The following is a 26425-nucleotide window of genomic DNA, read 5'->3' on the forward strand; positions in this document are numbered from 1 at the left end:
AGTCTGGTCTCAAACTGCTAGGCTGAAATGATCCTCCCCATTTGGCCTTCTGAGTAGCTGAGATTACAGGTGCACGCCACAGCACCCAGCTATGTTTCTTTCTTTCTTTCTTTCTTTCTTTCTTTCTTTCTTTCTTTCTTTCTTTCTTCCTTTCTTCCTTTCTTCCTTTCTTCCTTTCTTCCTTTCTTCCTTTCTTCCTTTCTTCCTTTCTTCCTTTCTTCCTTTTCTTTTTTCCTGAGAGAGTCTCGCTTTGTCACCCAGGCTGGAATGCAGTGGTGCAATCTCACTGCAACCTCCCCCTCCCAGTTTCAAGCAATTCTCTGTCTCAACCTCCCGAGTAGCTGGGATTACAGGTGCCCACTACCGTGCCTGGATAATTTTTGTGTTTTTAGTAGAGACAGGGGTTTCACCATCTTGGCCAGGCTGATGTTGAACTCCTGACCTCGTGATCCACCCGCCTCAGCCTCCCAAAGTGCTAGGATTACAGGCGTGAGCCACCGCACCCGGCCATCACCCAGCTATGTTTCTGCTAGTATTTAAACATACTCACCTTTGGTTGGGTGCAGTGGCTCATACCTGTGCAGAGTCTCAAAAAAATAAAGAATAAAAATATTCACTTTTATTTTCTGTGTCTTCTGAGGACCAAAGGGAAAATATGTGTCCTTTGGAGTTTTCTTCTGTGATATTTTAGCCACTTAATTCATTGGGAACCAACATTATAGCTGTATATTTGTGTGGGATAGATCTTCTGAAGGTTTTGTAAAATGTTTTTAATCTAGAAAGAGTATATTGTTTCAGTTTATTTTGATACATCATTGTGGTAGCCATTTGGTATCTTACATGGGAATTTGTATTACAATCTTGACTCTTCTTCTAGGTGCCTTATGCCTCTGGCATGCCCATCAAGAAAATAGGCCATCGAAGTGTTGATTCCTCAGGAGAGACAACATACAAAAAGGTGTGTCTGGATGGAACCTTCTCATCTTACTCCAGGAGCTCAGCAGCTTACTCTGGGAACTCAGTCTCCTTGAAATTACTCTCTACATACTGACTGTCCTGTTTCTTGGTATCCTAAGCTTTTGCGCATAATACAGCTTAGACTTTAGAATTTATTTCTCAAAGGGTAAATTGTCTCCTTTGTGTATATGAATGTTTAAATGAGAATTTTTTTGGCTGGGCACGGTGCCCCAGGTCTGTAATCCCAGCACTTTGGGAACCCGAGGCAGGCAGATCATTTTAGGCCAGGAGTTCAAGACCAGCCTGGCCAACATGATGAAACTCTGTCTCTACTAAAAATACAAAAATTAGCCAGGTGGCATACGCTTGTGGTCCCAGCTACTCGGGATGTTGAGGCAGGAGAATCGCTTGAACCTGGGAGGTGGAGGTTGCAGTGAGGTCAGATTGTGCCACTGCACTGCAGTCTTGGTGACAGAACAAGACTCCATCTCAAAAAAAAAAAATTTTTTTTAGTGAACAAATCTGGCTTTGGTTGCTATTTTACTGAGCTGAAGAAACTGGGTTTCCCTGTTAGGTGTAAATATGTAAGAAGGCCATGAAAACCATTCTTATCTTACCATAGGGAGCCATGTCTCTCACAGTCTTTCTGTCTTTTTCTCCATTGCTGGATATATATCAATAGAGGGCCAGGTCCCAGCCCAGCCTGTTTATACAAATATAGGCAATAGGTCAGATTTTTTTTCCTCTTTAATTTTTGTTAGAGCCAGGGTGTCAATCTGTCACCCAGGCTGGATTGCAGTGGCATGATCATAGGCAGGTAGCGGGAGGCTTCTGTAACCTCCGACTCCTTGGCTCAAGTGATCTTCCTGCCTCAACCTCCTGAGTAGCTGGGACTACAGGTGCACACCACCGCATGTGGATAATAAAAAATTAGTTTTATGAGATGATCTCACTGTGTCGCACAGGCTAGTGTCAAACTCCTACCCTCAAGCATTCCTCCTGCCTAAACCTTCCAAAGTGCTGGAGTCACAGGGGTGATTGACCATGTCTTGCCTCCTTTTTTTCCCCACAAAGACAGTCATTTAGCTGGCGAATAGTACCTAGAACATCTGCTTTTTTGAGCTCTGAATATCAAATGGACTGGAAAGGAGCAGTAATAGTGAAAAAGTGGAAAGTGAGCTGGTGAAGGGAAAACAGAAGCATCCTGGATCCTTGAGGGATCCAAATTCTTGAGTTCTGGACTAATTTGCAGATGGTTTAGGCTTCCTGAGGGACAGTGTTCAGTCTACCATTTAGCATCTGTAGTTTGTCTGATATGGGGTGTGAAGATTTCTTGGAGATATATTTCTGGCCTATGTAAATTTTGTGTTCGTTCTCTATTTCATTGTCCCAAGTAGCAGAGGTGGACTGACTCATTCTCAGTCAAGGACCTGACAATCCCCAGAATGGGCTCTGAGGCTCATGCCAATTACTTTTACTGAGCTCTTCATTAAAAAATTTTTTTTTTAAGAAATGGGATCTTGGCCGGGCGTGGTGGCTCAAGCCTGTAATCCCAGCATTTTGGGAGGCCGAGACGGGCGGATCAGGAGGTCAGGAGATCAAGACCATCCTGGCTAACACGGTGAAACCCCGTCTCTACTAAAAAATACAAAAAACTAGCTGGGTGAGGTGGCGGGCGCCTGTGGTCCCAGCTGCACGGGAGGCTAAGGCAGGAGAATGGCGTAAACCTGGGGAGTTGGAGCTTGCAGTGAGCTGAGATTCGGCCACTGCACTCCAGCCCAGGCAACAGAGCAAGACTCCGTCTCAAAAAAAAAAGAAAGAAAGAAATGGGATCTTGCATTTGGGAGGCCGAGGCAGGTGGATCACCTGAGATAAGGAGTCCAAGACCAACCTGACCAACATGGCAAAGCCCTGTCTCTACTAAAAATACAATAATTAGCTGGGCACGGTGGCGGGCATCTGTAATCCCAGCTACTCGGGAGGCTGAGACCTGAGAATAGCTTGAACCCGGGAGGCGGAGGTTGCAGTGAGCCAAGGTTGCGCCATTGTACTCTAGCTTGGGCAACAGAGCGAGACTCTGTCTCAAAAAATAAATAAATAAATAAGAGAAATGGGATCTTGCTCTGTTGCCCAGACTGGAATGCAGTGGGTGCGTTGATGGCTTACTGCAGCCTTGAACTCCTGGGCTCAAGCCATCCTCCTACCTTAGCCTCCAGAGTAACTAGGACTATAGGCCTCAGCCACCACATCTGGCTTATTTAGCTTTTTTATTTTACTTTATTTTTTTCTAGGGAGTTTTGCTCTTGTTGCCCAGGGTGGAGTGCAATGGCACGATCTCCACTCACCACAACCTCCGCCTTCTGGGTTCAAGTGATTCTCCTGCCTCAGCCTCCCAAGTAACTGGGATTACAGGCATGCGCCACCATGACTGGCTAATTTTGTATTTTTAGTAGAGATAGGGTTTCTCCATGTTGGTCGGGCTGGTCTTGAACTCCTGACCTCAGGTGATCTGCCTGTCTTGGCCTCCCAAAGTGCTGGGATTACAGGCGTGAGTCACAGCACTCGGCCATTTAGCTCTTTTTGTGTTTTTTTTTTTTTTTTTTTTTGAGACGGAGTCTTGCTCTGTCGCCTAGGCTGGAGCGCAGTGGCGCGATCTCGGCTCACTGCAAGCTCCGCCTCCCGGGTCACGCCATTCTCCTGCCTCAGCCTCCCCAGCAGCTGGGAGTACAGGCGCCCGCCACCACGCCTGGCTAATTTTTTTTTGTATTTTAGTAGAGACGGGGTTTCACCATGTTAGCCAGGATGGTCTCGATCTCCTGACCTCGTGATCCACCCATCTCGGCCTCCCAAAGTGCTGGGATTACAGGCGTGAGCCACCGCGCCTGGCCAGCTCTTTTTATATGTTGAATATTGAAATAAAAAGATGAGTTTCTATTCTAACTGGGGAGGCAGACACTTAAAAACAACAGTAATAATTTATTTTCCTTTGACCTATTTGTACATTAAGAGAACTATTTGTAGGCTGGGCGTGGTGGCTCACGCCTGTAATCCTAGCACTTTGCGAGGCCGATGCAGGCGGATCATGAGGTCAGGAGATCAAGACCATCCTGGCTAAGATGATGAAACCCTGTCTCTACTAAAAATACAAAATATCAGCCGGGCGTGATGGCAGGCGTCTGGTGTCCCAGCTACTCGGGAGGCTGAGGCAGGAGAATGGCGTCAACCTGGGAGGCGGAGCTTGCAGTGAGCCGAGATCACGCCACTGTACTCCAGACTGGGCGACAGAGCAAGACTCCGTCTGAAAAAAAAAACAACAAAAAAATAAACAAAACTAGTTGTAATTTAATGCCCATTGAGGACCAAGTAGAAATATAAGTAATGTCTGGTGGAGGTTGGGGATGAGGCAAATAGAGCAAAGCTGTCTAATCAAAGTTTCTGCGATGATTGAAATGTGCTGTATCTGTGCTATCCAATATGGTAGCTAAAAGCCACACTTGTAGGACTGAGGAAATAAGTTTTAAATTTAAATTAACTTAAATTTAAATAGCTATGTGTACCTGGTGGCTACTGTTATCAGACAGCAAAGATCTAGATGATGCGATACTTTCCCACGGGCTTGGAATCCTGGATCGTAAGAGTGGGGCTCTTGCATTTGTGTTTTGACCGTAGTTTGATAATTCTAAATCTGAATACTACTCTCAGAAATAATTTGTCTTTCATGCTTTCTTCTTCAGTTAAGAGCTCTTTTACCACACTGTTGTCCTTTTGTTTGAGACAGTCTTGCTGTGTCACCCAGGCTGGAATATAGTGGTGTGATCTTGGCTCACTGCAGCCTCCACCTCCCAGCTTGAGGCAATTCTCCTGTCTCAGCCTTCCGAGTAGCCAGGACTACAGGTGCATACCACCTCACCCAGCTAATTTTTGTGTTTTTAGTAGAGACAGGGTTTTACCATGTTGGCCAGGCTGTTCTTGAACTCTTGGCCTAAAGTGATCTGCCCACCTCCGTCTCCCAAAGTGCTCGTATTAGAGGCGTGAGCCACCGCACCCACCCCACCTTTTTGTCCTTGAGACACTAGTCAGGCTCTTCCTTAGAGGACTGAAGTTTCTGCCACCAGGCAGTCAGATCAGAATATTAGTTAATTTTAGGGCTGGGCATGGTGGCTCATGCCCGTAATCCCAGAGCTTTGGGAGGCCTAGGCAGGTGGATCACCTGAGGTCAGGAGTTTGAGACTAGGCTGACCAACATAGTGAAACCCCATCTCTACTAAAAATATAAAGAATAAGTAAGGCATCATGGTGCTTGCCTGTAATCTCAGCTACTTGGGAGGCTGAGGCATGAGAATCGTTTGAACTGGGGAGGCAAAGTTTGCAGTGAGCCGAGATGACGCTGCTGTACCCATTCCAGGTTGGGTGACAGAGCGAGACTCATTCTCAAAAAAAAAAAAAAAAAAAACCACAAAAAACCCCAGGAATGTTGGTTAATTTTAGTTACATTCTATATCAGATGAAGGAAATGGTTAGAGGGCTCCAGATACACTCTGGGAGCAGAAACCTTAGGAGTGGGAACTAACAATGTTCTGTCAATACTATGTGTCTTCCAAATACAGATATGGAACTCTTGTTTAGGTGGGCCAACAGGAGCACCTTGCCTAGCTGAGGCTGGCTCAGAGAGTCCAGCTTTGCTACTCTGTATCCTCACTGTCCTTCCAATCTTTACTAAGCTTAATTGCAGAGTACAGCATAGGGATGGGGAGACTGGATTGTCCCAGTTTTATCTAAACTATTGCTCAGACTAAAGGACATTTGTTTTAAAGTGTTTCTTCTAGCTTCTCCCTTCTGAATTTTTATTGTTATGGTCCTACTTATACTAGGAATTTTCTTCTAATTTCTCTTGTTTCTCAGACAACCTCATCAGCCTTGAAAGGTGCCATCCAGTTGGGCATTACCCACACTGTGGGGAGCCTGAGTACCAAACCAGAGCGTGATGTCCTCATGCAAGATTTCTACGTGGTGGAGAGTATCTTCTTCCCCAGGTACAGAGTTTAATGTTCAGGAGCATGTCCTGGAAATGTGGCCTTTTCAAATCAGCCCAGGGCAGTTTTAGGGGTTCAGGTCTGACAGTTTAGGCATGTGTCCAATTCTTAACCTGGTTATAATCAGGGTGTTGTGGGACTAGAGAGTTTGGAGAGCAGATGCTATCCTCTAGATGCTTCCATTAGCCTCTGTCCTATGGATTGACCTGTAAAAAACAATCTCATGCATTGGATAAGAGGCAGTATGATTCCTTCTTATTCTTATGTCTTGCTGTCCATGCTGTGCTATTGTCTCACTAAGTAACTCATCTAAGGGCCCTGATTCTCTTAGGAAGAATGTATTCCCCCACTCCCCCGACCATGAGGTGACTCTTGAGTGTCTTCGCAAGGTAGATTTTCTGGATGTTAGGGACTGGCAAGTTATGGCTACCTCTGTTTAACCCCACAGTGAAGGGAGCAACCTGACCCCTGCTCATCACTACAATGACTTTCGTTTCAAGACCTATGCACCTGTTGCCTTCCGGTACTTCCGGGAGCTATTTGGTATCCGGCCCGATGATTACTTGGTAAGCACCTGGATATCAGGACCCTGTGACTCCAGTATCAGAGGGATATTCCCAAAGGAAGGCCCCTTTTCTCCACAGTCTCGCTCTGGTTTTTATTTAGAAAAGAATTGCGTCTGTAGGTGATTTTTATGTTGGGCAAGGCCCTGATGTGTCTAAATCTCTTAGTTCTTCTCTGTTTGCCCCAGTATTCCCTCTGCAGTGAGCCGCTGATTGAACTCTGCAGCTCTGGAGCTAGTGGTTCCCTTTTCTATGTGTCCAGTGATGATGAGTTCATTATTAAGACAGTCCAACATAAAGAGGCGGAGTTTCTGCAGAAGCTGCTTCCAGGATACTACATGGTAAGGCAGAGAGAATCACTGTCCACCTGTGCTGCCCACTTCTGGGCAAGACTAGGGAGGTTGTCTTCAGCAGGGTAAAACTGTCAGCACTTCTATCTTAAGAACGTAGTACAGGCCGGGTGCAGTGGCTCACGCCTGTAATCCCAGCACTTTGGGAGGCCGAGGCAGGTGGATCATGAGGTCAGGAGATCAAGACCATCCTGGCTAACATGGTGAAACCTCATGTCTACTAAAAATACAAAAAATTAGCCAGGCGTGGTGGCAGGGGCCTGTAGTCCCAGCTACTCGAGAGGCTGAGGCAGGAGAATGACGTGAACCCAGGAGGCGGAGGTTGCAGTGAGCCAAGATTATGCCACTGCACTCCAGCCTGGGTGACAGAGCAAGACTCTGTCTCCAAAAAAAAAAGTGTAGTTCAGTTTTGTGCTTTTCACCCTATTTCTTTTGCCTCTCTATGGTAAAAGAGGTTTTGTTTATCTGTTCTATTTTAAGTGTTGCCAATCTCCTGGGCTCAAGTGATCCTCCCACCTCAGCCTCCCACGTAGTTGGGACTAAAGACACGCACCACCATGCTTGGCTAATTTTTGTAAACTTATTTTATTTTTTCGTGACAGAGTCTCGCTCTGTCATCTAGGCTGAAGTACAGTGGCGCAATCTTGGCTCACTGCAACCTCCGCCTCCTAGGTTCAAGCAATTCTCCTGCCTCAGCCTCCTAAGTAGCTGGGATTACAGGCATGCGCCACCACAGCAAGCTCATTTTTTATTTTTTAGTAGAGACAGGGTTTCACCATGTTGGTCAGGCTGGTCTCGAACTCCTGACCTCGTGATCCGCCTGCCTCAGCCTCCCGAAGTGCTGGGATTACAGGCATGAGCCACTGTGGCCGGCCTAATTTTTATACATTTTTAGTAGGATGAGGTCTTGCTATGTTGCCCACGCTGGTCTCAAATTCCTGGGCTCAAGTGATCCTCCTTTTGGCCTCCCAAAGTACTGGGATTATAGGCATGAGCTATTGCACCTGGCTGTTTTCGTCTTCTATTCTTAGTTCAGCTTCTAGTTTTGGGAATGAAGTAGGTTATTTCCCTTGATAATACTCTCTGCAGCCTTACTGTGACTGATTGCTATTGGAGGTTCTGGAGAAGTTAGGTAATCCTTACCTGCCTTACTACCCTCAAGAATATACTATACCCAGGGCAGAGGGTGTCGTCTTCTCTTAAATCTCTCTGAAGAAATATATCCATCTTACATTGGTATCCTGACTGATTTCTGTATTGGAGAGTCTGTGGCACAACTTGATGGTGAACTTATCATTGAAATAGATGTATAGGGAAATTTAAAGCATATATGATGTAGGTTTATGGGCAGACAGATTGTGTCTGAATCTCATATAGGAGATAAAGGGAGGATGGGTGGTAACTTTTGCCCTCAAGTTTCACTGAAAATCAGCTAAGTTGTTCTCCTACTTCTGTTTACTTTTGTGTTCTCAGAACCTCAACCAGAACCCTCGGACTTTGCTGCCTAAATTCTATGGACTGTACTGTGTGCAGGCAGGTGGCAAGAACATTCGAATTGTGGTGATGAACAATCTTTTACCAAGATCGGTAAAAATGCATATCAAATATGACCTCAAAGGCTCAACCTACAAACGGCGGGCTTCCCAGAAAGAGCGAGAGAAGCCTCTTCCCACATTTAAAGACCTAGACTTCTTACAAGACATCCCTGATGGTCTTTTTTTGGATGCTGACATGTACAACGCTCTCTGTAAGACCCTGCAGCGTGACTGTTTGGTGAGTTTGTTATTTAGACACCAAAAAATCTGAGTTACTAAAACAGCTTGGTTGTTCTTAGGCATTGAGTTTGTGGGAGATGGGACTCTGTTCCTTAGCACCGTATGTCCTGGGCTGTATTTAAAATAACTTTTAATTAGTTCATTGCTATTCCTTTACAATTTTGCTTTCTCCCCATTTATCCTCCCACAGTGGGATTTATTTCCTTCTCTAGCTAGCCTGGGCCTCATAGTCAAATGTTCTGCTTATTTTCACACCAGCATCATCCTTCCTCAGATTTTGGTCCTGGCTGCCAAATCCAAATTTATATTTTGGAAGCTGAGTGCTGCTGAAGAATATTATAGAAGCATATATACTGGCATCTCTACAGATTTATGATGTCCAACCCCACTTGGGCTTTCAATATCGTTCTTCAGTCCATTTGCTGTTGCTCTCAATAGGGATTTCACATGTTTGGCACTTAACCATTTTCTGACTCTCATCTCCCTAGCTTTGTTTCTTAACAAGCTACCTTAACTTTTTATCCTATTTCATCCTCTCATGCTGCCCCTGTCATTAATAGATAAATGTATCTACGTTTTACTTTATTTTTTATTTTTTGAGACAAGTTTCACTCTTGTCGCCCAAGTTGGAGTGCAGTGGCACGATCTCAGCTCACTGCAATTTCCGTCTCCCAGGTTCAAGCGATTCTTCTGCCTCAGCCTCCCAAGTAGCTGGGATTACAGGCGCCCATCACCATGCCTGGCTAGTTTTTGTATTTTTCGTAGAGACAGGGTTTCACCATGTTGGCCCGCTGGTTTTGAACTCCTGACCTCAAGTGATCTGCCTGTCTTGGCCTCCCAAAGTGCTAGGATTACAGGTGTGAGCCAGCGCACCCGGCCTAGATATCACTCTTGACCTCTGTACTGTTCTATCATGTGAACACTTCCCAGTGTTGTACATACTAAACTGTATTGTGTTTATTTTACATTTGTATCCCTTTCTAAATGTATAATGTCCTTGAGGACAGAAACTCTCTCTTTAATATCTTTATATCTCTGTAAGGAGGCACAGTGCCTACATGGTGGGGATTCAGTAAATGTTTAACTCAATTGAAGCTAGTCATATAAGGTCCTACCACAGATCTGTTCTGTCACAAAGTATACTTTACCACAACCTCATTGTGGAATCTTCACAGCACAAATACGTATTCCTTGTTCTCTTGAGAAGGTAGTGTTCTCTTCATGGAGACATACATGGAAAGAACAAAGACAATCTTGTGGGCTAGGCAGTGGGACTTGGAAAAATTATGTTTACTCAAATGAGAGAAAGCTAAGGGTATGTAAATAAAGACTAACCAGGCTGGGCGCGGTGGCTAACGCCTGTAATCCCAGCACTTTGGGAGGCTGAGGCAGGCAGATCACCATGTCAGGCGTTCGAGACCAGCCTGGCCAACATGGTGAAACCCCAACTCTACTAAAAATACAAAAATTAGCTGGATGGGGTGGCACTGTAATCCCAGCTACTTGGGAGGCTGAGGCAGGAGAATCGCTTGAACCAGGAGTTGGAGGTTGCAGTGAGCCGAGATCGCAACATTGTACTCCAGCCTGGCTACAGAGCAAGACTCAGTCTCCAAAAAAAAAAAAAAGGGTGGGGGCATAAAATAAAATAAATAAATAAAATCTAGCCAGAGGGGGTTAACATACTTTTCTCCAGGGAAAAAAGTAGGAAGAGGCAAAGGATAATCCTGTGTTTAGCCTTACAGGTTCACTGTAAGGCTAAATTAAATAGTTACATCATGAAAGCTGTCAAGCCAGGCATGGTGGTTCATACGAATAGTCCCAGCACTTTGGAAGGCTGAGATAGGCAGGTTCCTTGAGTCTAGAAATTAGAGACCAGCTGGGCAGCATGGTGAAACCCTGTCTCTACGGAAAATAAAAAATTAGCCAGGTGTAGTGGTGTGTGCCTGTAGTCCTAGCTACTTGGGAGGCTGAGATAGGTGGATCCTTTGAGCCTGGGAGGTTGCAGCTACAGTGAGCCGAGATCACATCACCGTACTGTAGCCTGGGTAACAGATTGAGACCCTTTCTCAAAAAAAAACAAAAAAAATTGTGAGATCCTGCAAAATATTTTTATTTCTCCCAAGGCTCAGATCGTGTTTTTTCCTTCCGTTAGGTTCTGCAGAGCTTCAAGATAATGGATTATAGCCTCTTGATGTCAATCCATAATATAGATCATGCACAACGAGAGCCCTTAAGCAGCGAAACACAGTACTCAGTTGACACTCGAAGACCAGCCCCCCAAAAGGCTCTGTATTCTACAGCCATGGAATCCATCCAGGGAGAGGCTCGACGGGGTGGCACCATGGAGACTGATGACCAGTGAGTGGGCTCAGGGCCACTAGGGAGGAGAACATAGGCCCACAGCACTTTTTCTTTTTCTTTTTTTTAGTTTCACTCTTGTTCAGGCTGTTGTGCAATGGCATGATCTCGGCCTACTGCTACCTCCACCTCCTGGGTTCAAGCGATTCTCCTGCTTCAGCCTCCTGAGTAGCTGTGATTATAGGCGCCCACCACCACACCCAGCTAATTTTTTGTATTTTAAGTAGAGACGGGGTTTCATCATGTTGGCCAAGCTAGTCTATGAACTCCTGACCTCAGGTGATCCACCCACCTTGGCCTCTCAAAGTGCTGGGATTACAGGCGTGAGCCACCGTGCCCTGCCACAGCACTTTTTCTTTAGGAAGGGACCCAGCTTCTGGAAAGGAGTAGCCTTGACTCAGCAGTTGGATCAGTAACATTAATGTTTACAGAAGTATAGAATGAGTTTGAATGAGCTTTCTTAATATAAAAGGAAAAGAAGATTAATTTCAGGTTTATAATGTATGTGGGAAGGAGAGCTATTCAAGAATTAAAGACTTAAAAAATTATAGTCTTAGATGCGTGTCTGCAAATTATATTAGAACTTTATTATCATTTTTTAATCTTCTCTTTTTGTTAGTAATATATTAGAACTTAATAAAAAATAATTAATGGGCTGGGCACAGTGGCTCATGCCAGTAATCCCAGCACTTTGGGAAGCTGAGGCAGGTGGATCACTTGAGTCCAGGAGTTTGAGATCAGCCTGACCATCATGATGAGACCTCATCACTACAAAAAATCAAAAATTACCCAAGTGTGGTGGTGAACACCTGTGGTCCCACCTACTCAAGAGGCTGATGAGGCAGAAGAATTGCTTGAGCCCAGGATGTCAAGGCTGCAGTGAGCCACTGTACATGCCACTGCACTCCAGCCTGGGCAGAGAGAATGAGACCCACCCTGTCTCAAAAAAAAAAAAAAAATTATTATAGACTTCTTTGTGGAAGGCATCCTTCTTCATCATGGATCTATCTAGTAAGTGTAATTACTGAAAGACCACAAATATTAGATTGTTTATTTTTTTAAGATATCCTGTAACATGACTCTCAAGAAGAGTGTCTTAGTGGGCATAAATTAAGATAGCAAAAGTACTGAAGTTGAATTAATTAGGAGAGCATTCCCAAAATTGCTGAGTAGTGGAATTTTAGATTCTCTTTGGTGGAATCAGAGTGGAAGAGGTAGGCAAGGAGATTTGGAGAAAACTAGATTCTAATACATACTCTAGAGAGTTCCTGGGGTTAGAAAAAGGATCTCATTTTCTCCTGTTGTTTAAATATATTTTTTTCTCTTTTTGTTTTCTTGATCACTTACTGTCTGATCTCCTGGTTTATGGAAGATGAGGCAGTTATGTTTAGGTTTCACTTCCCTGTCCTGATCTGACTAAACTAGCCAACAGATTTTCTCACCCTTTCCTTTTTGCCTTTTCCAGTATGGGTGGCATCCCTGCCCGGAATAGTAAAGGGGAAAGGCTTCTGCTTTATATTGGCATCATTGACATTCTGCAGTCTTACAGGTGAGGAGCATATGGATCCCAAATTAAGAGAGGGTGGATACAGATAACCACTCATGTTTCTCTTTTAGATGGGTTTGTTGCCAAGTTCTTCCGGAAGCAAGAATAGTGAGTTGCAGTCTGGCTACTTACTTCATTAGTTTTCAGATGGTTTATTTCCTTGATTTTGCCTCTTTCCCCGGCCTTTACAACCCTCCCTTCCCCATCTCCCCAGACATAATGTATACCTTCTGTGGAAAGCTGAGTCAGTCTTGGAAGCACCAGGGTGGAATATGCCATCTGTCTGGCTCTTTGCAAAAACCTATGAGATGAGTCATGCTCCACATTGGGATACAGCTAGAAACGTTGCCCTTTTCCATGGAGGAAAAACAGGAGGGTCACTGTGTTCTGTAAAAAGTATCAGCCTGTGGAACTAAGAGGCAATGAAGTGATCATCAGGGAGGAGCTGGAAATGTTAGACCCCGGTTTTGTTCCTGTAAGGTTTTAAGTACTAATGAGGACTGGACAGTACTTGGTTTGTTGGTTCAGTATTATCATCCAGTTTTAACTACCCTTTCCAGTCTTGCCCATCTGTTCCTTCAGCTCTCCTTTTATAATAAATATTCATGTTCCTGATTTGCCAGGGACATAAATTGCCCTTTTCCCATGAGGGAATAATTGACTTACCTAGAAACAACATTGGTCTCCATGATGAACCAGCACTGCTGTGTCTGTTCTTGGGAAAACCAGTGTACCAGTAGATGTGCTTTCTCAGCTTCTGTCTTTTGAAGGTTTTCTATTAGCCCTTTAACCCCCTAAAATATAAAGTTATTAAGATCATTTATTGAAAAATGACATGAGGAGGTGATGTACATTTTTCTTGCAGGTTTGTTAAGAAGTTGGAGCACTCTTGGAAAGCCCTGGTACATGACGGGGTAAGTAGCAATACTAGAGGCTCTCTTACCCACTTCTGCTTCCATCACTTCTGATTGGCCTCCTCAGTTTCTTGCAATTTTTTTTCTTTTTTTTTTTTTTTTTTTTTTTTTTGAGACAGGGTCTTACTCTGTCACCCAGGCTGGAGTGCAGTGGCATGATCTCGCTTACTGCAACCTCCGTCTCCCAGTTTCAAGTGATTCTCCTGTCTCAGCCTCCCGAGTAGCTGGGACTACAGGCACACGCCACCATGCCCAGCTAATTTTTGTACTTTTAGTAGAGACGGGGTTCCACCATGTTGGCCATGGCAGGTCTCAAACTCTTGATCTCAAAGTGATCTGCCCACCTTGGCCTCCCAAAGTGCTGGGTTGAGACGGAGTCTTGCTCTGTCACTCAGGCTGGAGTGCAGTAGCATGATCTCAGCTCACTTCAACCTCCACCTCCCAGGTTCAAGCGATTCTCATGCCTCAGCCTCCCATGTAGCTGGGATTACAGGTACCCGCTACCATGCCTGACTAATTTTTGTATTTTTAGTAGAGATGAGGTTTTGCCATGTTGAATAGGCTGGTCTCGAACTCCTGACCTCAGGTGATCTGCCCACCTCGGCCTCCCAAAGTGCTAGGATTACAGGCGTGAGCCACCATGCCCGGCCTTTTCCATTTATTTCATTTGTGGGTTTTACCCTTCTGCTAGGGGCTCAGTCTGGGGGAAGATAGCCCTTGGACTAAAGGTCCTCTTGCTGGGCCTCCCTCTAACTCTATAGCATTTCTTCTGCTCTGCAGGACACTGTCTCAGTGCATCGCCCAGGCTTCTACGCTGAACGGTTCCAGCGCTTCATGTGCAACACAGTATTTAAGAAGATTCCCTGTAAGTGGTTTCTACCAAGTGACTGCCTACTCTGACCAGTGGCTCCCTTACCCCAAGAGAACAGAGGGCAGGACACCTCTGGTAGGGAGCTGCCAACGCCAGAGGCCTCTCCTCCCACCTACATCCCATGAGAGCCATTTCTTATCCTTTGTGTTAGTCAGTCTGTCACAGTCGTTTCCAAGTTGCTGTTTCCCCCTTGGCTCTTCCTGCATATGTCAATGAGGTGAGGGCCATTTCTGGGGAACTGGGATTTGCAAAAAAAAAAAAAAAGTGTAGTTGTGGATGTAGGATCCATGCCACAGAGATAGGCAGAGCCAGACTTTTATGTACAGAGATACGCAATGAGGTTACCAGTGTTCTGTTTTATCTTCTAGACTATCTCAAGTGGTTAGAGAAGCATTTACTGATTTCTGCTTAGCACATGTTTTTAGTCTCTTTCCTCAACTTTCTTGTTTAGAAAGTGCCAATATTCTTTTTTTGCAAATCTTCCATGCTGCTGCCACAGCAAATTCTAACTTCTCTTTCCCTTCTTCTCCTATTAGGCATCATTAGTCACATGGCAAGGGAGAGGGGACCTAGGCATGCCAGATAGTCTTAAGGGATATGGAAAAACCAGGCTGAGTGCAGTGTCTCACACCTATAATCCCAGCACTTTGGGAGACCAAGGCAGGAGGATCAGTTAAGCCCGGGAGTTTGGAACCAGCCTGGGCAACATGATGAGACCTCATCTCTACAAAAAATTTTAAAAAGATAAGGAAAAAAATCATTTCAATCTTTACAAAATGATAAATATACAAGGGTCAATTATTTAGTGCTGGGCACATACGTGCTAAGAAGATGTAGAGTGAAAGAGTTACCTTTCTTGACCGGGCACGGTGGCTCATGCCTGTAATCCCAGCACTTTGGGAGGCCAAAGCAGGTGAATCACCTGAGGTCAGGAATTCGAGAAGTCTGACCAACATGTTGAAACCCCGTCTCTACTAAAAATACAAAAATTAGCCGGGTGGTGGTGCGCACCTATAATCTCAGCTACTCAGGAGGCTGAGGCAGGAGAATCACTTAAATCTGGGAGGAAGAGGTTGCAGTGAGCTGAAATAGGGCCATTGCACTCCAGCCTGGGTGACAGGAGAGAAACTTTATCTCAAAAAAAGTTCTTAGGTTTTACTATAGGATACTATTAAAGAAAAAAGGGGGCCAGGCGCAGTGGCTTACGCCTGTAATCCCAGCACTTTGGGAGGCTGAGGCGGGCGGATCATGAGGTTAGGAGATTGAGACCATCCTGGTAACATGGTGAAACCCCTCTCTACTAAAAATACAAAAAAAAATTAGCCTGGCATGGTGGTGGGCGCCTGTAGTCCCAGCTACTTGGGAGGCTGAGGCAGGAGAATGGCGTGAACCCGGGAGGCGGAGCTTGCAGTGAGCCGAGATCACGCCACTGCACTCCAGCCTGGGCGACAGAGTGAGACTCCATCTCAAAAAAAAAAAAAGGAAAAGAAAAAGTGGGCGGGGGAAGTGGCACACACCTGTAATCCCAGCACTTTGGGAGGCAGAGGTGGGTAGACCACCTGAGGTCAGGAGTTCGAGACCAGCCTGACCAATATGGTGAAACCCCGTCTCTACTAAAAATACAAAATTAGCTAGGCATAGTGGCGCATGCCTGTAATCCTAGCTACCCAGGAGGCTGAGGCATGAGAATCACTTGAACCCTGGAGGCGGAGGTTGCAGTGAGCCAAGATCGCGCCATTGCACTCCAGCATAGGCAAACGAGCAAAACTCCATCTCAAAAAAAAGGAATAATGCATTAGGGTACGTTTCATCTGATGGAAGTAGAGCAGCTGTCAAGGCTCCATGTTGGAGGGGTAGGTGTGGATATGTTTCCTTTCTTCTAGGTTTTATGCCTCTTGGAAAGTGAAGTGAGCTAACACCTTGTTCTCTGAATAGTAGTTCATAGAGCCCATCTTTGTTGACATTAGCTTTTTCACTTTTCAGACCAACTTTGGGTGTGTGTTGGGGATACTAGCAATTACTTGTATGGATGTCTTGGTAATGGTTGCTAAGGTGGTTGCTAAGTAGGCTCTCTCTTTCCCTTTTGAAGTGAAGCCTTCTCCCTCCAAAAAGTTTCGGTCTGGCTCATCTTTCTCTCGGCGAGTAGGCTCCAGTGGCAACTCCTGCATTACTTACCAACCATCGGTCTCTGGGGAACACAAGACACAAGTCACAACAAAGGCGGAAGTGGAGCCAGGTCAGCACTATGGCTGGGGTCTCCACGTGGTTGGGTGCTCCTTCCCTTCCTTCTGAGCCTTTACCTTGTCCGGCTAGGACCTCTGCTCCCATTTCTATCCAGGAAGCCAAGCTGCTACATATTTTTCCTTGTATTTACCGTACCCCATCTTCTCTTTCTTTTTTCTAGGCGTTCACCTTGGTCGTCCTGATGTTTTACCTCAGACTCCACCTTTGGAGGAAATCAGTGAGGGCTCACCTATTCCTGACCCCAGTTTCTCACCTATAGTTGGAGAGACTTTGCAAATGCTAACTACAAGGTTTGTTTATTGGCCCCTTTCTCCATATAATCTTATCTCTCTTTTCAAGTCCTTGGAAACCTCTATAATATGATTGCATCGTAATAAATTACCCCAAGGGTTAGTGGCTTAAAATAACAAACATATATCATACTTCCTGTGGGTCAGGAATCCAGGCCCAGCTTAGCTGGGTCCTCTGGCTCAAGATTTCTCATGAGGTGGCATTTAAGCTGTTGGCCAGGGCTAGGGTCTCATCTGAAGGCTCAAATAGGAGAATCTGCTTCTAAGCTTATTTATATGGTTATGGGTAGGATTTCGTTCCTTGTGGGTTGCTGAACTGAAGGCCTTAGTTCCTTGCTGGCTGTTGTCTGGGGGCTTCCCTCAGTTCTTTGCTACATGGACTTCTCCATAGGACAGCTCAGAACATGGCACCTGGCCTATCTGACAGTGAACAAGAGAGTATGTGCCTATGCAGAAACCATAGCCTCTTATAAGTTAATCTCAGAATTGACATTCTACTACTTGTGCTATATTCTGTTCACTAAATGCAGCCCACACTCAAGAGTAGGGATTACCCAGAGGTGTGAATACCAGGAGGCGCAGGGATCATTGTGAGCCATCTTAGAAACTGCTTGTCATAGTCTGCTCTCTGGTCTCCAGTAATTTACATACCTCCATGTCCAAAATAAACTGACCCCTTCCAGGATCTCCAGAAGTTTCATCCCATTGTAGCATTAGCTCAAATTCCAGAGTTTTATTACTTAAATTAGGTCCAGGTTTGGATGAGCCCCCCAGGTATAGTTCCTTAAGCAGAGCTCCTCACGTACAGTTCTTCTTAATCTGTGAACTTGTGGAACTAAAGAGACAGTTATTCTTCCCCTGTGTACCTAGCATACAGTGGTGAGACAGGCATTAGATAACCAATATACACATTTCTGTACATAAAAGAGGAGAATGGGAGGCACAAAAAGGAGTCATTGATTTTATTAGCTGTTCCAAAATCCAGGAAATGTTGGAGTTTCTTTTATTAGGCCTCAAAGCAGAATAATTCTCCATGGTTCTTGGCTCTACCCTCTAGACTCTTGGTTTTGTCTTTTGAGTCCTCCTTTTTCATCAAAGCTAGAGTGTATTTTTACCTGAGTTCTTTTCTCAGCCTGCTGCTTTCCAGTAGAATTTTGGGGGAACTAGTGGTCTCTTTATTTTGTACTGTTTGTCTTTTTTGATCCAAGGTGGCAGTGTTTCTACTGATACAGAAGATTTTGTGGGCCTCGTGTGATTCTCTTTTTTTTTTTTTTTTTGAAACAGAGTCTCGCTCTGTCGCCCAGGCTACAGTGCAGTGGCACGATCTCAGCTCACTGCAAGCTCCGCCTCCCGGGTTCACGCCATTATCCTGCCTCAGCCTCCCAAGTAGCTGGGACTACAGGCGCCCGCCACCTCGCCCGGCTAGTTTTTTGTACTTTTTAGTAGAAACGGGGTTTCACCATGTTAGCCAGGATGGTCTCGATCTCCTGACCTTGTGATCCGCCTGTCTCGGCCTCCCAAAGTGCTGGGATTACAGGCTTGAGCCACCGCGCCCGGCCGAGCCTCCTGTGATTCTCCTTGGGATTTACTCCATTAGACAAAAGCCACACTCATAAATATCTTCTTCATGAGACCTAAGCTTACAGACCCTGCTTTTCGGTTGAAAGGATCTGTGAGACATAATCTTTTGAACAGCCTTTTGTATGACTGAATAGCGCAATCAGCCCTCCATATCCACAGGTTCCACATCCCAGATTCAACCAACTGTGGACTGAAAATACTTGAGAGCCTGGTATGGTGACTCATGCCTGTAATCCCACCATTTGGGAGGCTGAGGTGGGAGGATTGCTTGAGGCAGTTTGAGACCAACCTGGTCAATAAAATGAGACCCCCGTCCCTTAAAAAAAAAAAAGAAAAAAAAGAAAAAATAGTAAAAAAAAAAAAAAAAAAAATTCCGAAAATGTTATGTTGTTGCTGACATGTACTGTACAGTTAGGTCTACAATGGTTGTGTCTGTACTTAACATGTACAGAATTTTCTTGTCATTATTCCCTGAACAATGCAGTATAACAGCTATTTACATAGTATTTCCATTGCATTAGTTATTATAAATAATCTAGGAATGATTTAAAGTATATGGAGGGCCAGGCGTGATGGCTCACACCTGTAATCCCAACACTTGTGGGAGATAGAGGCGGCCAGATTACTTGAGCCTAGAAGTTTAAGATCAGCCTGAGCAACATGGTGAAATCCCGTCTCTACCAAAAATATAAAAAAATTAACTAGGCGTGGTGGTATGTGCCTGTAGTCCCAGTTACTCAGGAGGCTGAGGCAGGAAGATCGCTTGAACCCAGGAGGCAGAGGTTGCAGTGAGCTGAAATCGTGCCGCTGGACTCCAGCCTGGGTGACAGAGCGAGACCCTTTCTCAAAAAAATAAATAAATAAAAATAAAGTATATGAAGGATGTGCATAAGTTATATGCAAATACTATACCATTCTATGTAAGGGACTTGTGCTTGTGGATTTTGATATTCAAGGAGAGGTTCTGGAACCAGTTCCCCACAGATACTGAGGGCTGACTATACTCTGAACCAATACCTTTTGTTTTTCTGAGGTCTTATTGAAATGTTTCACAGTCACGTTTGGCTTCATCTTTAGACCACATTTTCTTGGCAGTGCCCTGGAGCTTATCCTTGCTCAAAAGCCTTTTTTTTTTTTTTTTTTGGGGTAGACATGATGTCTCAGTGTGTTAACCAGGCTGGTCTTAAACAGTCCTCCTCCCTCTGCCTCCTAAAGTGAGCCACAGTATGTGGCCTATCATTTCTTAATTTTAGCATCGTTTGCTCTCTGGAGAGGCTTAGAATTTTCAAAACCTATCAAGTTCTGGTATTTTTGTTTAATAGTCCTTCCCATAATTTCTTTCTGTTCTCTTACATTTTACTATAAGCATCAAGAGAAAACCAGGTGGCACCTTCAGGACTTTGCTTGGAAATCTCCTTAGCTAGATTGTCCAGTTCTTTAGGCACATATTCTACTTTTCACATAATCACAAATCACATTATTGCTAAACTTTATGCTGCTACCTTACTAGGATCTCCTTTCCTTCAATTTCCAATAAAATTTTTCTCAGTTTAAGCCCTCACTGGTAACCCCATTTAAGTCCAAAATTCTATAAACAGCATATTCAGGACACTAACTTTTCACTAAAATGCTCTTCCAAGCCACCCCCAATGTTTTGTTTTGTTTTGTTTTTGTTTTTTGAGATGGAGTCTCACTCTGTTGCCCGGGCTGGAGTTCAGTGGCACGATCTTGGCCCACTGCAATCTCCGCTGACAGGGTCTCCCTCTGTCCCCCAGGCTAGAATGTAGTGGCACTATCTTGGTTTATTGCAACTTCCACCTCCCAGATTCAAGTGATTCTCCTACCTCAGCCTCCCGAGTACCTGGGATTATAAGCATGCACCATCATGCCTGGCTAATTTTTGTATTTTTGATAGAGACGGGGTTTTGCCATGTTCCTCAGGCTGGTCTTGAGCTCGTGGCCTCAGGTGATCTGCCTGCTTCAGGCTCCCAAAGTGCTGGGATTGCAGGCATGAGCCACCGCACTGGGCCACCACCCCCAAATTTTAGATTTTTGTTACAGCAGCACCTCAATTCCAGGTGCAAAAATCTGTATTATCTATTATTGTGTAACAAATTACCCCAGACTTAGCTGTCAAAAACAAACATTTGTTATTTCAGTCCGAGTGTGGTGGCTCACACCTATAATCCTAGCACTTTGGGAGGCCAAGGAGGGCGGATCACCTGAGGCCAGGAGTTCGAGACCAGCCTGGCCAACATGGTGAAACCCTGTCTCTACTAAAAATGTAAAAATTAGCCAGGCGTGGTGATGCGTGCCTATAATCCCAGATACTCAGGAGGCTGAGGTGAGAGAATTGCTTGAACCCAGGAGGCAGAGGTTGCAGTGAGCCATAATCGTGCCACTGCACTTCAGCCTGGGCAACAGTGAGATCCATCTCAAAAAAAAGGAAAACAAAAATTTGTTATCCCAGTTTCTGTATGTTAGCTGGATGTCTTTGGCTCGGGTTCTCTCTGGAGATTATAGTCAAGCTATTAGTCCAGAAGCTTATCTGAGGGAAGATCAGGTTCTCAGCTCACTTACATGGTTGTTGGCAGTATTCGGTTCCTTTGTCACATCGCCCTCTCCATAGCCAGCTCTTAGCATAGGAGCTGAATTTCCTCAGAGCAGGCAAGCAGAGGCTAGAGCATGAGTCCAAGAAGAAGCTATGATATTTTTATAATCTCACCTCCGAATTGACATTCCATCTCCTGTGCCACATTCTGTCCAGGAGAAGAGAATCTTAAGTGCAGCCTACACTCGAGAGGGGAGAGAATTACACAATGGCATGGATCTCAGGAGGCAGGGATTATTGGGGGGAATCTTAGAGAGTACCTACCACATCTGGAGATTGAAACAGAAGAGGGCAGAGTACTGGGAAATGTTTTATAGTACTCAAGAAGCCAAATACAGTTAATTAAAACAGTGTGCTTTGCCGGGAGCTGTGGCTCACGCCTTTAATCCCAGCACTTTGGGAGGCCGAGGCGGGCGGATCACAAGGTCAGGAGATCGAGACCATCTTGGCTAACATGGTGAAACCCCGACTCTATTAAAAATACAAAAAAAAATTAGCTGGGTGTGGTGGTGGACGCCTGTAGTCCCAGCTACTCAGGAGGCTGAGGCAGGAGAATGGCGTGAACCCTGGCGGAGCTTGCAGTGAGCAGAGATCGTGCCACTGCACTCCCGCCTGGGTGACAAAGCGAGACTCTGTCTCAAAAAAAAATAAAACAGTATGCTTCAAAATCTAGTAGCTTCTTAGCCTCTTCTTTCCAAATTCTAAATTGATTCTGAAGTGAAAATTAGAGAAGCAGTATGAGATTTAAGAGGGGAGTCCTTTGTTGTTGTCTTCTAATTCTTTTTCTCTCTGCTGTTTTTTTTTTCGCCTGTTAGTACAACCTTGGAAAAGCTTGAAGTTGCAGAGTCAGAGTTCACCCATGTGAGTGTCTGGGATGTGTGGGAGGTGAACGTTTTGCAGGGTATAAAGAGGATCACTCATGGCCTGGAGCAGGAAGTTAATTGGCAAGATTAGAGGACCTGGGTACCTCCTAAATCTTGTTTTTTATTTTTTATTTTGTTTTTATTTTTATTTATTTATATATTTTTTTGAGATGGAGTCTCACTCTGTTGCCCAGGCTGGAGTGCAATGGTGCAATCTTGGCTCACTGCAACCTCCACTTCCTGGGTTCAAGCAGTTCTCCTGCTCAGCCTCTGGAGTAGCTGGGACTACAGGCGCACGCCACCATGCCTGGCTAATTTTTGTATTTTTTAGTAGGGGCACGGTTTCACCATATTGGACAGTATGGTCTCGAACTTCTGGTGTCGTGATCACAGGTGTGAGCCACTGCACCCAACCATCGTGTTTGTTTTGTTTTTGTTTTTGTTTTGTTTTGTGTTTTTGAGACTGAGTCTCGCTCTGTGGAGTGCAGTGGCCTCTCAAAGTGCTGGGATTACAGGCATGAGCTACCGCGCTCGGCCGCCATCTTGTTTTTTAAAAAATGTCTTTGGTACCTGATACTTGGAGGCTGAAGCTGAAATAGAAACTTCTTAACGCTTGAAATCCATTCCTGCTTAATCTCATACTCCACATCCTTAACTTTACACTCTCCTTTTACAGTAAGCGCAAAGCCTCAGAAGACCTGGAACAAGATTCTGCCATCTCTGTGATCCCGAGATGTGTCAGCCCTTGCCCCAGCAATGCTGAATTTTCTTCTACTTGGTCATCAAAAAAGGAGTGTAATAGAAGCGAGGGGAGCTCCTCCTCCATCTTCTTACTGAAGAAGAACCTCCTCTCCTTCCCCTTCCTCATGAATGGGCATTAGTGCCTCAGACAGTTGAGGACCGAAGCATCCCCTCCACTCCAGAGTTGGGTGGTACGGATTTTCAACTGGCTAACCCTTGGCCTCCACAATTGAATTTTTTTCAGACCCCCATTCTTCATGCTGGAAATGGGATTGCTGTACTTGGCAGTTTTCTTTCCCCTCATCTTTGACCAGGAACTGGACTCTTAGTTTCCTCAGGACAGACTAGCTGGCACATTATCTCCACCTTAGTTCTTTCTCCCTGATCCCTGGAAGAATACCCCTGTAATCTCTGTAAAGGTTTTGGGGGGGATAAGGGAGTTTAACCACCTCCCAGCGTTCTTTTTTTTTTTTTTTTTTTTTTTTCCTGAAAAAAGGAAAAAGCGCACAGCACACAGTTTCAAGCCAGCTTCAGATCAAAACTCCAGAAGTGTTGACAAGATGCCTATTCGTAGGGTTCCCTCAGAAGAGCCATGGTGTTTGTGAAGAGAAGAGTAGTGATTGCTCTGCCAGAAGCAGCTCCTCTTTAAGCTCCTCCTTTCTTGATGAATTTCTTAAGGCTGAAGGAATGGAGAGTGGGACATGGGGTAATCTTTACGCCTTTTGTTAAAACAGGAGGCAGCCATGGGCTGGGAGATCATAGCCCTTCCTAGGCAGAATCCTGTTCACTGCCAAGCTATAATAATTATTACTATTTTGCAATTTGAAATATATTCTGGTTGATTTTCTAAATGTGAAGACTTACTAAATGAATTTTAGATCATTCTCCAAAGGAGATTTTTTTGCTCTTCTCATCTTTTCCAACAGTGTTCTCCTGTTTGTGGAGCTAAGGTGAAGAGGGGACACCTGTCTGTTTTATCAGGCAGTCCGTATCTATGAGACCAGTAAATATTTTCTTAAACTCATGGGGAGACAGCAGATTCTTGCCTTGGTGAGGTCATTGCTGTGCCATATGTCCTACCCCCCTGTCTTCATGCAGGGAAGTTGGAAATGGGGGCTACATATGCCCTCTCCTCCCCATCTACAAGAGTTGTGGTTTTCCATCTGATTCTTCCACTCTTGTCAGGGGAAGAAGGGGGCCTGGTATCTCAGGCAGATTGTTGAATTCTTGTTCTATCCCTTCTCTATCCCACCCTGCCTTGATAATATGTTAGCCCATACCCCAAATAACTGTCTATATTAGACACCCCCAGCCAGTTTCTGGCTGCCTGTCTTTGCTGCCATGTTCTTTTTTACAAGAAGGAAAGAGTTCTTGCTATTTTTTTTCATAATGTACTATTTATGATGTATTTAAGTGTTTTATTAAGGACACAGTTCTGTTAGGGGTGGGAGGGAATATTTAAGGGAGGGCTGGGTCTTAGGGAAAGGAATGAGGAATCAACATTTTTATGAAGTGTCACTATTTGCCTTTACTTTGTATTGTTCAGAAATGGCAAATACAATATAAAAGTGATACATGGTTTTAATGTAATAAACTTTAATCGGTTATTTAGATCTCTTATTTCTTCTGATTCTTTTTCATATACCATCTGCTCACCCTCCTACTCCACCACCCAGGCTCAGTTTTGTTCGTGTTACCCTAAACAAAAGCTGCATACTTTCCAGCTTGCAACACTGCAGCTTCACTCTTAAGGCTTTATGTCCGTATGTCCTCTTCCTCAGCAACCCTATTGTCTTCACAAGGAAAAGCAGTGAATGAATATGAGGGGAATTACTGTAGGTCTCTTGCCTAGGTTGCAACCCAGTTTAACGGGGATTTGGAGATTCAAAACTCATGTTACTCAGGTTTAAGAAGAAAGAAGAGGGACAGTGGGAAAAGTAAGTTTGAGGTTGCTGGCCTTAGTGATTCCCTCCCTTTCATTCCCTTGACCTGGCCCTAGGGTGTCACTCTTAGAAGATCATAGAGATTGCAATGCATGGAGTAGTTGGAGATCAAAGAAATAATTGTCCTTCAAGAGTTTCTAGTTTCCGGGAGGAACACAAATACATGAAAACAATGTATTATATGTGAGACAGCTACTTAAGCTGTCTGAAGGTGGCACAGAACATAAAAGGGGGAAAAATGGACAGTTATGTGGGATAAAAGTGTTAGAGAATGTTTCATTTCCAGCACAAGGACTAGATGCACGAGAATGGCCTGTTTTTGAGAACAAGGAAGAGATCATGGTGAGAATATTGGAATAGGTATAGTTAGAGGCAATATTGGGAACCCTGAAATATTTTTTGCCCCTAATAGGATGTGATACAAAATAATTGAGAGACTAACAAAGTTTCATCAGAATTAATAGAGGATTGGCCGGGTCCAGTGGCTCACATCTGTAATCCCAGCACTTTGGGAGGCCAAGGCAAGTGGATCACTTGAGGCCAAGAGTTAAAGAGCAGCCCGGTCAACAATGTGAAACCCCATCTCTACTAAAAATACAAAAATTAGGCCAGGTGTGGTGGCTCACACTCGTAATCCCAGCACTTTGGGATGACGAGGCGAGCAGATCACCTGAGGTTGGGAGTTTGACCAACATGGAGAACCAACATGACCAACATGGAGAAAACCCGTCTTTACTAAAAATAGAAAAAATTAGCCGGGCGTGGTAGGTGCACGCCTGTAATCCCAGCTACTTAGGATGCTGAGTCAAGACAATCTCTTGAACCTGAGAGGCAGAGGTTGCGGTGAGCCAAGATTGAGCCATTGTACTCCAGCCTGGGCAACAAGAGCGAAACTCCTTCTCAAAAAAAAAAAAAAAATTAGCCAGGCATGGTGGCAGGTGCCTGTAATCCCAGCTACTTGGGAGGCTGAGACAGGAGAATCACTTGAACCCGGGAGGCAGAGGTTGCAGTGGCTGAGATTGCACCATTCATTGCATTCCACCCTGGCAACAGAGGGACACACTGTCTCAAAAAAAAAAAAAAAAAAAAAAAAGGAAAGGCATGTACTTGGATTGGAAGAGGAATGGGGATTCTCAAAGTTTCTTTTTCTTTCTTTCTTTTTTTTTTTGAGACAGTTTCACCATGTTTGCCAGGTTGGTCTCAAACTCCTGGCCTCAAGTGATTTGCCCGCCTCGGCCTCCCAAAGTGCTGGGATTACAGGTGTGAGCCACCACACCCAGCCCAGATTCTCAAAATTTTGAATTTGATTTTCCCACAGCCCCAGCCAGTCCTCCTTTTGTCTGAATAAGGAGAACACTTTTTTCTCTAATAGAAATTGGAGGTTAACATGTTTTAGGCATAAATGTTCTGCTTCCCTGACCTTGTCACTCAGTGTACTCAACTACTGAGTGGGGTGGTGTAGATAATCCTTTTATGATCAGAGGGTCCCTCTAGCGGTGAGCAGCGACCAGCGCTTATTCTCTAGCTATATCCTCTAATTTATATTCAGATACAAGTAGGGTCTGTTAGTATAAAACTTCTAACTAAAAGGTAAGTTAAAATCATAGGATAGGCCGGGCGCGGTGGCTCAAGCCTGTAATCCCAGCACTTTGGGAGGCCGAGGCGGGTGGATCACGAGGTCAGGAGATCGAGACTATCCTGGCTAACATGGTGAAACCCCGTCTCTACTAAAAATACAAAAAACTAGCCGGGCGTGGTGGCGGGCGCCTGTAGTCTCAGCTACTT

At 44.7% G+C, this 26425-nt stretch overlaps 1 protein-coding gene across 6 annotated transcripts in view; it reads left to right on the forward strand.

Annotated features, from left to right (window-relative positions):
* The window catches only part of PIP5K1A (phosphatidylinositol-4-phosphate 5-kinase type 1 alpha), a 52388-nt gene extending 28073 nt beyond the window's left edge, over positions 1–24315 (forward strand). For 2 of the 6 annotated variants that reach the window (XM_025354822.1, XM_025354845.1), the window contains 13 exons: positions 878–958; positions 5860–5990; positions 6439–6556; positions 6742–6894; positions 8377–8676; positions 10831–11036; positions 12502–12585; positions 13448–13496; positions 14277–14361; positions 16457–16603; positions 16772–16901; positions 21909–21954; positions 22633–24310. In XM_025354822.1, coding sequence (XP_025210607.1) covers positions 878–958; positions 5860–5990; positions 6439–6556; positions 6742–6894; positions 8377–8676; positions 10831–11036; positions 12502–12585; positions 13448–13496; positions 14277–14361; positions 16457–16603; positions 16772–16901; positions 21909–21954; positions 22633–22635 — 1533 coding nt within the window. In that variant the 3' untranslated portion in view covers positions 22636–24310. Of the gene's footprint in view, positions 1–877; positions 959–5859; positions 5991–6438; positions 6557–6741; positions 6895–8376; positions 8677–10830; positions 11037–12501; positions 12586–13447; positions 13497–14276; positions 14362–16456; positions 16604–16771; positions 16902–21908; positions 21955–22632 lie in introns of all 6 variants that reach the window. The other 4 variants (XM_025354831.1, XM_025354838.1, XM_025354853.1 and 1 more) reach the window with 4 other exon arrangements.
* Positions 24316–26425: the final 2110 nt, after the last annotated feature.

This window comes from Theropithecus gelada, chromosome 1 (assembly GCF_003255815.1).
Source record: "Theropithecus gelada isolate Dixy chromosome 1, Tgel_1.0, whole genome shotgun sequence".
Classification (NCBI taxonomy): Eukaryota; Metazoa; Chordata; class Mammalia; order Primates; family Cercopithecidae; genus Theropithecus; species Theropithecus gelada.